This window comes from Corvus hawaiiensis, chromosome 2 (assembly GCF_020740725.1).
Source record: "Corvus hawaiiensis isolate bCorHaw1 chromosome 2, bCorHaw1.pri.cur, whole genome shotgun sequence".
In the NCBI taxonomy this organism is placed as follows: domain Eukaryota; kingdom Metazoa; phylum Chordata; class Aves; order Passeriformes; family Corvidae; genus Corvus; species Corvus hawaiiensis.
The window spans coordinates 73,789,987-73,802,911 of record NC_063214.1 but is presented as its reverse complement, the minus strand read 5'-3'; the positions used below and the strand labels follow the sequence as shown (position 1 = coordinate 73,802,911).

The 12,925-nt window shown below is 34.6% G+C and overlaps 1 protein-coding gene across 5 annotated transcripts in view; it reads left to right on the top strand.

Moving 5' to 3' along the window:
• Positions 1-12,557, top strand: part of RBM26 (RNA binding motif protein 26) — a 52,080-nt gene extending 39,523 nt beyond the window's left edge. For all 5 annotated transcript variants that reach the window (XM_048295690.1, XM_048295688.1, XM_048295692.1 and 2 more), the window contains 4 exons: positions 1,741-1,950; positions 3,619-3,705; positions 6,904-7,017; positions 10,393-12,557. In XM_048295690.1, coding sequence (XP_048151647.1) covers positions 1,741-1,950; positions 3,619-3,705; positions 6,904-7,017; positions 10,393-10,482 — 501 coding nt within the window. In that variant the 3' untranslated portion in view covers positions 10,483-12,557. The remainder of the gene's footprint in view (positions 1-1,740; positions 1,951-3,618; positions 3,706-6,903; positions 7,018-10,392) is intronic.
• Positions 12,558-12,925: the final 368 nt, after the last annotated feature.

Sequence of the window (12,925 nt, the reverse complement as noted above, 5' to 3'; positions counted from 1 at the left end):
AATGCAGTGCACATACGTGAGGCGAAGTTGCATTAAAACCTTACTTTAAAACTAAGTTGTTATGCAGATTTGGTAATTGTGAAAATAGTTTTGCTAGTAAACTAAGCCAGTTAAATAGAGATGACACAAAAGTTAACAATATATTTTCTGATGGTGAGTAGTACTTTATAAGTGTACTGAAAGCTTGTTTATAAATTCTACATTTCAGAATATACGTGACTTAAATGACATGTAAAATATGAATAGAAAAGTAGGTGCACATTCAAAAAAAAGTTACGTCATAGCTGAGCACGCCAGTCCTACTCCAGTTCTCATAAAGTCTGTTTGTATTTTGAGTTGGGAAAAAAAGAGCTCTTTCAGGACAGTAATATTTAAATTATTTCTGAAGCCTTTAGCAAATACTAGCAGAAGTAGATGGAGAAAAACAGGTCATTGGTGATGCACACTTACATGTTTCAGGGAACAGCATGAAATATATCCCTTGTACAAATTACAAGAGGTGTATGGGGTTTTTTCCCCTTGATGTTTGTTTGATTCTTCAGTATTCTTAAAAATTCTTTAAAAAACAGTTTATTTACACATTGTGCTTCTGACTTTGACTCCCACAATATTTTATGTGTTGCTTCTTTGACTCATAACCTGTTTTTCTGTTCCAGGTGACCCTGCCTTTACTGAAAGAAAATCCAAATAGTTTACAGCTTGTTTGTTGAGTCAGCGTGCCCCAAATTATTCATTTAAACATTTTTAAATGTTTAAAAAAAACACAACAAAGAACAAAACTAAAAAAACCCCAAACCACTCAGAATTTTGCTTATAAAAAAATAAAAAGCAAACTAGATACTATTGTAAAATTGTCTGAAGAATTTAACATATAAAGCTTAAGAGATTGATCTCATGAGGGGTGTCACTGACATCCATTAAAGTAGTGCCATCGCTGTTTGGGTTGTAAATACTGTAGGATTTATTAAAAACATGATGATTTCATTTAATATTTGATTCACATGGCAGATTTATTTGCATTTGAAAAGATTTTTTTTCCCTGTTATAAACATTGAAATTGGATACCTGTAAGTGGGGTTTTGAAACCTAGAGTAACTTTTGCAAATTATTTTTTAAATGACTGTCAGTGTCACTGGCCCTTTGATTGTTCTTGAAGAGTGTATGCCACTTCTTTAGAAGGGATACACGCAGGTACTGTGGGAATGGATATTATTGAGTGTCTAGAGCCAAGTGTTCAGTGAATATTTTGTCTTGGGAGGGGCCCTTTAGAAGCCCTTGTTTCACATCTCAGTTTTGTGGCCAAAAGCTCTTAAGCTGCATTAATTCTGGTCAGAATAAAAGTCTTGCCTGAACTTCAGAGACAAATTGATAAACAAAATAAAGAGACTAAGTAGTTAGACACCATATCAAGAAATTTTGGTAATGGAATTTCAGTTGTACTGCAGTTTCTTTTTCCTATGAGGACTTAATCTTCACAGATAAGGGCTCTTTTGATACCTGGTTCTTGTTTCCTATTTCCATCCTATTATTGATCTGGTAATAATTAACTTTTAGTTAATTAGCTTCTGAATGTTATTTAAATGTTCACCTTCCGTTATTTTAAGACCTGCAAGCTGCTCTTTCTGGGGCTTTCTTGGGGATGTTGTTTTAGGAAACATCAGAATATGTGTTTGTTAATTCTGTCTAAATATGTAGGGTGTGAATTTTAATCTCTCAATATGTTACGTATAAACATCTTAGGCTGCCAAGCGAGGGATTCTTTCTTCAGTTCGTGGTAGAGGGGTTCACGCGAGAGGTCGGGGTGCATCGCGTAGCAGAGGCAGAGGAATACGAGGCCGGGGCCGAGGCAGAGGAGTTCCTGTGCACGCAGTGGTGGATCATCGACCCAGGGCGTTGGAAATCTCTGCGTTTACCGAAAGCGACAGAGAAGATCTTCTGCCTCATTTTGCGGTATGTCACAATTTCACTTCTTTTTCCTTTGGATGACATTCTCCTGTTGAGTGACTTGCTTTCTCCTGATTCAGTTCATCTGGAAATATTATGTAGGAATGAATCTTTAGCATGATATGCAGAGGATGCATTAGGAAAAGGTAAAATAGGAAAATTACACTATTGCTTCAACTAGTTGTACCTGTAATCGCATACCATTTACAAGGCTGGGGTTTTTTTCTTAAAAAGAAAGAAAAGTGGCTTGTCATATTTATTTGCTTAGGATATATGTAATTTTTTTACATATTTTTAGGTACAGAAAGGTAAAATAGCTGAAGGGATGGTGAGAACAAAGGTTGATTTATTGCCAAATTTTCGGTACCTGTAGTGTGTTTATCTTTGTTGAAGTATCTTAACAAGTGCTTAATGAAAATTTTCTTTGAACATTTTTAGTGCTTTTCCCCAACTTTGAATTTAAGAGTCAGAGTGAAAATTGTGCAATTATATGTAGATCTTGAAAAGGCATCCAAACATTTCTGTCTATTCATGTACTTCAGCTTAAGAAGTCAGAGCTTTTTCTACTTTTTTTTTCTGTTTTCAGTCTAAAAAATGATAAAGTGATATACGTAATTTTTAGCAAATTTTTCTTTGCAAATATAATGGTGAAAAATCAACATAAATTTATAAAAGCCCTTATCCTCCATTTAAAAAAAAAAGTACAATAAAAGCAAGTTTGTTTATTTTGTGGAATAAATACTAAGAATATAATGTGACTCTCCATCTGTACCACCCTCCCCCTTGTTTGTTTGGGGTTTTTTCCCCAACATTTAATTGCAGTGGTCCTCTTTGAAAGGAGAAGTCCAGGAGCCAGTTTGTCCACTAAGTTCTACTCCATTCAGTGTACTTAATATTTCCTGTCAGGCGGTCATGCAAGAGGATTTAAAAAAAAAAAAAAAAAAATCCAACAGGGACCTGTCTTTCTTTTTACAGGAAACTTAATATCTTTAACAAGCCAAAATATTCGTTAAAAAGGAACTTAGTAATATGAGCAAATAAAATCTCATTCACAGTGTTAGTAGGATAACACTGAGAAGAAGATCAATTACTTAATTTTGCGGGTTGCAAGTTTGCTGTTTTAAACTTCCTCCAAATTCCACTGAAAATACTCTGAGCTGTATTTCTGTTTCTGTGGTATGATACCAAACTCTGTGCACATCAGCAGTGCAGTCCACTTGCACAGATGGGGTTTTTTGTTGGTCTTTGCAGCTTACAGTGATGGCAGCATCAAAGGTAGCAGTACCATAGTGGCCATTAGTGGAAGAGATGGGTCATGTTATTAAGATGTTGAAATACAGTTAAGTTTTGAAACTCTTTCTACAGTTCCTGACTCTTAAGAAATATTTCTTTGTGGAAGAGTTTTATAATAGGCTAGTGGAATCATATCTATCATAGTTTTACCTCATACCTGTAGGAATTGAGAAATCCAGAGACAAAAGCACTTCGGTGTTTTAGAAATGCAAGTACAAGTAACTGTATTCTTGGCTAAGACAAATACAATGGCATTAAGACTGTGAAATATACACTGTTCTAATGATCTACTTTTTTTTTGAGGGCATTTGATTTAGGACTGCAGTTTTAGAGGTGGAGAACTATTTTACTAAACTTCTTTTAAAATTTATTTATCAAAAGCAATATGGTGAAATTGAAGATTGCCAGATAGACGACTCTTCTCTCCATGCGGTGATTACTTTTAAAACAAGAGCAGAAGCTGAAGCTGTGAGTATAGTCTTTCTTGAAAATACACTGCAGCATTGAACTACTTTCTGGTTATGTTACACTTCTGTATTTGATTAAATGTAATACTGCTAGCTATTTTAAATCTATTGATACAAAAGTTTTAATTAAACAACAATGTCAGAACTGTATAATACTGAATTAGTTAGGAATTTAAGAGTTTATAGCAAAGTGAAGTGTAGGATGTATGAGGGAAATTAAAAGAAACATTTAGGAATTGATAGTTAGATGTTTGGGTTTATCTGTTTAATTGCCAGGTTTTTTCACCTGAAGACTTGGTACCCTCATAGTCTTCCAGAAATTTCACTGACATCCTGCAGAGTGAACCTATATATTTGCTTTGGGATCAATTTTGTTTACCTTTGTCTGAAAACTTGTGGTAGTGTGAATGGAATTTGATCTGATTCTTTTTTTCCCCCCTTTTTAGCATATTTTTTAGAAATTTATGAAATTACAGAAGCACAGAATTGCAGAAGTAACTTTTAGAAACAAAAATCCAGAGTTGACTTACATTATAATTCAGTATCATTACGTGTGGATCATTAGGACTTTATACATTTGGCTCAGCAGGACTCTTGCCTTACTTGGTCCATGGTATAGGCATTATGTGATCCTAAACAAAACAATGAATATAGTTGTTCTGCAAATGATTTTGTTTTCTTTAAAATCCTTGCATCACTGTTGGGAGGGAGTATTCCTGAAAATAGTAGGGACTCCAGAAAGAATGGATTCATATTTACAGTATGGTTGTATGGAAAGATTTCATTTTATGTTTATATTTTGCACAAATTTTATCTTGAGTTTACCTGAACACAGTTTTCATACCTGGCCAGGCTATTCTCTTGTTCATCTTGAGACACCAGTGACCTGATTGACAGAAATAACTGCTATTTACAATGCAAATTAAGCCACTGAGGTCAATAGTTTTGAACACTTAGAGTATCATTTATGGTTAGATATTTTGAGATCCATGTGCCAAAGATGTTTTACAAAAACACAGAATTCTGTTTTGTTTGTGAAAGTCTTAGCTATAGCAATGATGAGCACTAACTGTATGAGATAGTATTTATTCTGTAAAAAAGGAGGTACAATTAATGGTACATGGTGTATACTGACTGATAGGGTAAAAGAGTATTGTACAGCTGTACTGAAGGAACACAGTTCTACAGTGAACAAAAGTTCTGTTCAGAGATAAAAGCTGTTGTAATTAGTATACTCCCAAATGAATTGAATTAAAGTTGGGATTTTAGTTTTGGTGCTTCCTGGTATTGGGTACTTCTTTATGCAGCTTTATATTCTTTGACGTTGTAGTTTACATAAGAAATACTCTTAAGTATAGAGAGAAACTTCTACTCCCCTGACAAGAAAAATAGGTCACCTAGAACAATAATCTGCTTTTATGGACTGTCCAAATAAAGTCTTTACTTCTCCCAGATGGAGTATGATTCATTGCAAGGATCTATTCAGTATCTGGCTATAGATGCTTGTTTATCAGCAAAATACATATTAGAACACGTTTTGCCTAAAAATTGGCACGGAACATCTTCTCTTCTTTTGCTGAATTTCTATATCTAAAAAGCAGGGAATGGTAGTATTTTGAACCAAATATAGAAGTATAGAGACAAGAAGAAGAAGCACCTGAAAAGGAAGGTAGCACAGAACAAAGATGTGGACGGGGGGAGAAAACATACGTTTGGTGGTAAGGTTGAAGTCAGCATTACATACATCTCTTTTTTTTTTTTTTTTAACTTTTTTGGTGAATGCACTTCAGTGCATTTAAAAAGCAGTGTGTTTTTCCTCAGTCATTCTCAAATAGAATAGGTGGAGTTTTCAAGGTGAAGTTCAGAATATGCTTCAGAAAGTGGGGGATACTTTAGATGGATCAGGATTTATGATCAGTGTTTGAGATGTCCACATTCTAGTGAGCATTAAAACTTTTAATTGTCAAACAACTTTGTGTATAATTTCACCTTCATTACTAAATGAAAATTTTATGAAAATGGGGTTCCATCAAATCTAGGAAAAGCTGTATTTTCTTTAAGATATTCTTATATAAAAATATATTTCCACTGGAATGTCTGTGTTTACAACTAAAGCAGACTTTAAGGCTGGCAATTTGAGAAGTTGTAGAAGGTAATCATTAAAAACCTCTGCCGAGACAAATTGTGAAGTAAATGCAGCTAATATTTTAGCTTCTTAACTGAAAATAGGCCTAGGCTTTATGATCATATATGTTTTAGCCTGGAAGGAAGAGGGAGATTCCCTGTTGTAAAATGTTGCATTTTTATGTAGTAGTAATTTCTTCCAAAGATTACAAGTTATTTCTGAACCTAAATGTCACATATAAGTACTTTTAAACATTCTAGTTGTGTGACATTGTGATGAGACCATGGACAAAAAGCTCCTGAGCTGCATTTTAATAAGCATAGAATCTTTTAAATTTATCATAAATTTATATGTACAGATTTAAAATTTATACCTGGGGACTTTAATATCACACAATTCATGTTCAGATGTCATTGAACATGTAATTGTTTCTACATTTCACATTATGCTGTACTTTCAGATTGTACTATAAATCTTTTGTGACCATGACGGTTATTTCGGAATGTTGCTAACGCTGAGTTATGCTCATTCATGTTACTTTAATTTGAACATACTATTTCCAAAGCATCCACTTAATGCAGCTGGTACTTAGAAAGACATGAATATCCCATAAGTTAAAAATTTTTGCATTTCAATTACAACAGCTTTACAGGAAGTGGAACATTTTCCAGTAGATTAAATTGTAATCACAAAGGGGTTTTTTTTAGTTGTTTGGTTGTTGGGTTTTTTAAAATGTATTAAATCATTTGTGGGATGTCTTACTTTTTCCAGTAAGTTATACATTAACAGTTTTGTATCTGTCTTTGAAAGATGAGGAACCCAGCAAAATAATACTAAAAAACAGGAATGTGTTGGTTCAGTATGTTACCCACATCACCAAATTATTTATGGTTTTCCAAGCTTATTTTCTTCTGAATGTATTTTCATCATTTTCCTCAAAGGATGTATGAATTCCATGTGCAGTGAATGAAGTAGTTTCATTTAACCTGTTAACAGTAATTCATATGAACATAACACAACTTAGACTTTCTTTTGTAAAGTCACATATAACTAAGATGGTTAAACTCGTTTTAGGCTGCAATTCATGGATCTCGTTTCAAAGGACAGGAGCTCAAGTTGGCATGGAACAAGCCTGTTGCTAGTATGTCAGCTGTTGAAACAGAAGAAGCTGAACCTGATGAGGAAGAAGTAAGCTTGCTTTTTTTTTTTTTTTTTTTTTTTCTTTTTTAATATGAAATAATACAGCTTTTTCAAAAAGAAAATTTATCTGTGGATTCATACTTGTATTTTTTAATCTAACTTGTATTTTGATATCAGAAAGTAGACTTCTTTATATTTCTTGGGGTTTAGGGTGTCAAAAGTTTAGATACTTCACTTTTCCTTACGGAAATACTTCATTTTTTACACAACAAAAAACTCTAGAGGATATACCTAAAAAATGGAAGGCATGGATTTGGACTTGGATGAGAGAGATTGAGGATTTTGCCCAAAACACAGGTTTGTGCCATCTGCTTTTGGTACTGATTTCTTAGAGGACCATATTTCAGACTTTAATTTCTCTTTATAGAGAGGTATGGCTTGGAGGATACAGGTGAAGGAATAATTCAGAGCATTTTTTGACTTCGTAGAGACATCTGAAGTACCTTTGCTGAGTGTTAGTCTTCATCATGGTCCATGAGAAATACTAAAGCCTTGTCCAAATAACCTGAATTGGTTAATGTAGGAATAGTGGGGCAATATGTATTAATGCAATCTAACTCATTACACTCAAAATACCAATGTTTGTGAATTCAGAAAAATAAATGCCAGCTGGGGATAAAGTCAAGCAATCTTCTTCCTATTTTATTTAGTGTCAGTTAACTATATCCACATAATTGGCATAGAAAAGCTGAAGTGGAAGTGCACGTTGTCTTACTCGATGAGAGTATTTTGTCTGTATCTTTTTCCTATGGCATTTTGGCAGATCTACCATAAAAGCAGCTTCAGAAATTGCTTTGATATAACCACATTTGGTTAGTTTTCTTACATTTGGAGGTGTTCACTTTCTGTTTTTTTCCTGAAGAAAGCCACTTTGTCTGCTGTCTGTCTCCAAAAATGCTACTTTTTTTTTGTGTACCAGTTGATGACAGATACCTCTACCTCTGTGGATTCATATTAGACATTTGTGCATTCCAGTTTACTGAGTGCTACTTTCCTCATGTACACAAACCTCAAGCATTGTCAGATGGTCATGAGCTGTGAGTGAACAAGAGACTGCATTGTGGAATCTTCAGAGCATCTTAGGTATTTTGTCACATCTCCTTCAGGGAGTTACTGCCTGGGAAGATCAACAGCAGTGTGTTGATGCAAGGAGTCTGCATTATTGAGAGGTCTCCTTGAGCAGCCACTTCACTGAGACTTTTTGTGTAATGGAGGAAAGGCGTGCAGGGATATGCAAACATTTCAGCAGAGTAAAGGAAGGGAAGTACAGATTTGTTGGTAGGTGGACTACAGAGAGATCTGCCTTTTAACTGCCTCAGCTAATTATTCCTTTGGAAAATACCTAGGAGTTGAACTTGGCTCAAAACCTTTAGCTGCTCAGTGGTTTTGTCGGCTTTCTACTTAACTTTGTTTTATAGCAGCTGTTGTAAATACATGAAAAAGGTTTCTGTCATTATTCCATATCTATCACTACCATGTTAGTTCAGCTGAGGAGTACTATGCTATAGAGGGTAGCAGGCTTAAGGCTTGAATGAAACTGAGTACCTTGATGTCTCAACAAAAAAACAAAAAAAAAAGGATCTATATAATTCAGCTGAGTGAGATTCTTAATAACAAAACAAGGTTCCTAGTCCATTTATGAAAATAAGAGGAAAGTCTTTTGGACTTGAGTGCTTTAGAAAATCCCTGGTGAGTAGCCAGCTAATTATGAAATCTAGTCTTCCTAGACTCTTTTGTTGTACACCTGGGTGCCTAACAAAAGAATTGACTCTGCTGAGTCAACAACTGATCGTTATGCAGAGTATGAAATGTGTAAGTAGAGATAAGCTTTTAATCATTAGGGGTTTGCAGTTCAGGGACCTCTTGAGTCAAAAATGTGGTGTCTTTGTAGTTGAAAGGCCTTTATATATGTTTATTGTATTAATTTATCTGATTCCTTTGGAATCAGAATAACATCTGTAATGTCCTGTAACAGGGAATGCTACTGTTCAACTATGTCTACCCAGAACAAGTATTGTTCTATTGCATCTGCCACCTGCATGTTCTCTCTTCGCTTTCTTTAAGATACTTAATATACAGGAATACTGTCATACTTCCCCTCAGTTACTGTCTCTCCTTATAGTTGTTCCCCTATATGGAAGCCTGGCTTTTTGGTCATCTCTACTGCCACTCAGCCTTGTGCTTTGTAGAGTTCTGCACTGTGCACTGCCCAGGACTCCTTCTCTTTGACTGTAGCACTGTTGTATTTTAGCTCACTGAACATCAGGAGATACTGGGAAAGAATCTAAGTCCTCAGAAGCTTCTGTGATTTAGTCAGGGTCAGACTACACAGGCATACATTGACTGACAGGTCAGGTGTCAACAGAACTCTTTGAAACTATGCTTTCTGTAATTCTGCAAGAGTAATGAAGATAGTTTCTCCCTCTTGTTAAAGAGCTTACAGGAAAGAGAGAAGGCTTAGTTCTAGGCTTTCTTCAGCCTAGAGCCTCTTACCGCTCATAAAACTTCATAATTTTGCAAATCAACCTTCACACCTCTTGCTGAATTTGGAAATACTGTAGCAAAAGCAATTCCTTAGACACAAAGAATAAGCAAGGAAGACCACAGCTGCTATCTAACAGATGGACAGTTTTGCTAGGGAAAGATATCCTTGTGTTTTAGTCCTTTCTTTAGCTAGTGCAGAGTTTACTGTGTTAGGTGTGGTCATCAAAAAAGTTTCAAGACAGGATAGTTTATATACACCCCTGTGTCTATATGTAGATAGAGACTAAAGCAACTTATATTCAAGGGCTTTTGAAGTCTGTCAAGTTTCTATGTTGTTACAGAAAGGAATTGAAAATATAGTAATATAGTTTGTCTGAATTTCTCTAAATACCTGTCTCCCTGCCTCAATCATTTAAATTTTTATATTGATTTCAATCTTGATTAAGGTGTCAAAATCAAAAAATCCCAGATTCAACCTTTTTGATACTATGGGACAGGTAGATTAAGCTTTTGGATGAAAACATAGATACTGTGAACATGCAAAAACCGTTAGATTTCAGTATAGCATATTACATTTCATGGGAACATAGCAGTTTGCACATGAATGATAGATACGTTGAAGAATCAGAAGAGCTGTCTAAGGACGAGGTGCATGCGTCATGGTCATTTTGAAGCCTGTTGAAAAGAAAAGAGTTTAATTTGCCATTTAGTAATATATGTATATTAGACATATACATCCAGTGTACTTTTTTGAAAGCATTAATGTTTACCTATTCACAACCAAATTTTTTTATTAAAGTGCAAATACCAGAGATTTGTATTTTGCCTTTTGATTTTTAACATTTTCTGATACAACAGTATCACGTTTTTCTCTTGAAGTTTCAGGAAGAATCTTTGGTGGATGACTCGCTGCTTCAAGATGATGATGAAGAGGAAGAGGAGAACGAATCTCGTTCATGGAGAAGATGATTCAACTGATCAATGATAATGCTAGAACTGCACCTGTGTTGCATTAGTATTACCTAATGTACTTCTGCATCTTTGTATTAAAAGGGGTTTTGTGATGAAGCTGGATTCAGATATAGATTAAAAAGCAGCTGGTTGGTTATACATTTTGAGAGATTGATGTTTGAGTTACATTTCAGTAAATGAATGCTAAAGACATCATACTAGGAACATATGCAATGTTTTTATTACATAGTTCTACAGAAAGTTACAGAATTCTTTGGGTTCTTTGTAATTTACTGAATTGGTCAAACACAAATGACCAAAAGTTGTTATAACATAGATAATTTTTGTTCTATTCCAGATACGGAATGAAAATTTGCATTTAAAATCTTTGTGAATGTTTTCAGAAATGAATAGATAACAGTACTAAACCGAAGTCTCTAAAGTTATGTATTCATAATATTGCATAGTAGTATGCTTAGGCTTTACTATGTACTAGCCTTTGTTGGATTTGTGTACGTATTTTACCTATGGGTTTTAATGATAAAGTGTATGACTGCTTTGCATATAAGTCCTTATGACTTTAAGATGTTAAAAAATAAAGAAATGGAATGGTCTTAAAAAAAAAAAAAAAAAGAAAAAAAAAAGCAATAACCAAAAAAGCTAAGGCAATGGTCCTTCATGACGAAAAAAAAAAAAAAAAAAAAAAAGAAAAAAAAGAGAAAAGACCATTCCAAATGGCAACCCCCACCCCCATGTTCACAAAAGGAGCTTGAATCACTATCACTTATACTAAAATAATACTGAAAATATGAAACTAATCTCAATCGTGCTTTACATTAACACATGGTGTACTCTGCATAAAAACTTTTGGTTGTTTTGAATTTAAAGTGATGCAAGTCGAATGGTAAATAGAATACTACTCCAACAATAAGGAATTTTTTTTTATCTCTGCACTGTGCAACTGTAGAAGAAAATTTGATCCCACGAAAATAACATGCAGTAATGAAATATAATTTAGAAAAATATGTGAGGAGAATTAGAGTATTTGGTAGATACTCTAAAAATTTGAGTACACAACTAATGCATCTTTTATATTCCTGTGTTTCTATGATTACATTTTTTCATTTCAAAAGTAACACTTGGAAAATCCTAAGTTCACACTATAGCACATATTCACCATTCAAAAATACATGAAATATTAGTGTACCCCACAGAAAATCTTCATTGGCTCTTTCTAACAGGTCATTCTGGTATGCGAGGTGTGGCGTTTCTTTGCTTCGTAGGAAGGGGAATTCCCCACTCCTTTGCAGTAAATGACCTCTCACAAAGACATGTTTTTATATCCATTTAATGGCATTTTGCTGGACTGTTTTCAAAAGAAAACCCATTTATTAAGTATTAAAGTCTTGGGTTTTGTTTTTGTTCTGAAGGTAGTGGGTGGGGTGTTTTGATTTAATGTTTTCTTTCCCTCTCATTAATTCATTGATGAGTTCATCATAAAACCACTGTCTCTACATCTCTGAGATGGACATGAGCCTGTACTTCTGCTCACCTAAGAGTTGGACTTCATGATCTTTGTGGGTCCCTACCAACTTAGAATATTCCATGATTCTGTGAGAGTACTTCAGTTAAGAGGGTGTTTTCTTTAGTCAATGTTTTTGTCTTTTGCTGGGAGGAGGGGGAGAACTGGTGTAAGTCATGTCCCTGTCCTTTTTTTTCAATTCCAGAGTAGGAATGGAGGAAAGTAGAAGTAGTAGCATTCCAGAGAGGAGTTCCAGCTGTAGAATTTTTGTTCATGCTTTTCAATTGAAGGGATTTTAAGGACTGGATCCTGGTTTGGGGTTTTTTTTTGTTGAGCTTTTTGTTTGATTTGGTTTGGTTTTCCCCTCTGTCCTGATGTGTATGCATATCTTGTTGCAAAAAATATGCACTTAAATTTTTGTATAGTCCTAGTTTCACATTGAAATGTCACAATTGACTGCCATGCTTGTTACACTAAGTTCTACATTTTGCCATAAGGAATTGTATTTGGGAAATTGATTTCCTTTTACACTGAATTTCAGGCAAAATAAAATATTTTAAGAACCTTTTTATCCAGTGCTCTGAATGAGCTGTTCTAATTCACTGAAGTAAGTACAAGCTTTCCTACTTTCCTTTTTTAATTAATTTAGTACATTTGAAGGGTGCCAAATTGACAGTCCACGAGGTGGAAATTTTTTGTGTGTTGTCTTACCGAACAGGTACAGCACAGGAAAACACTGTCCATGCTCCATAAAGTGTTTGTGTGGCCTGCTTTGCTGCTCAAACCTGCCTTTTCATTGCAGTCACTCAACACAAGCTAATGACAACTATAACTGTGTTTTTTACATGGATGCTTCTTACAAATCATCTGAAATTGCTGTATCATATAATTTTAAAACTTGTGTTCCAAGTTTGCCTGTTTGTTTTGAATTCAGCCTGG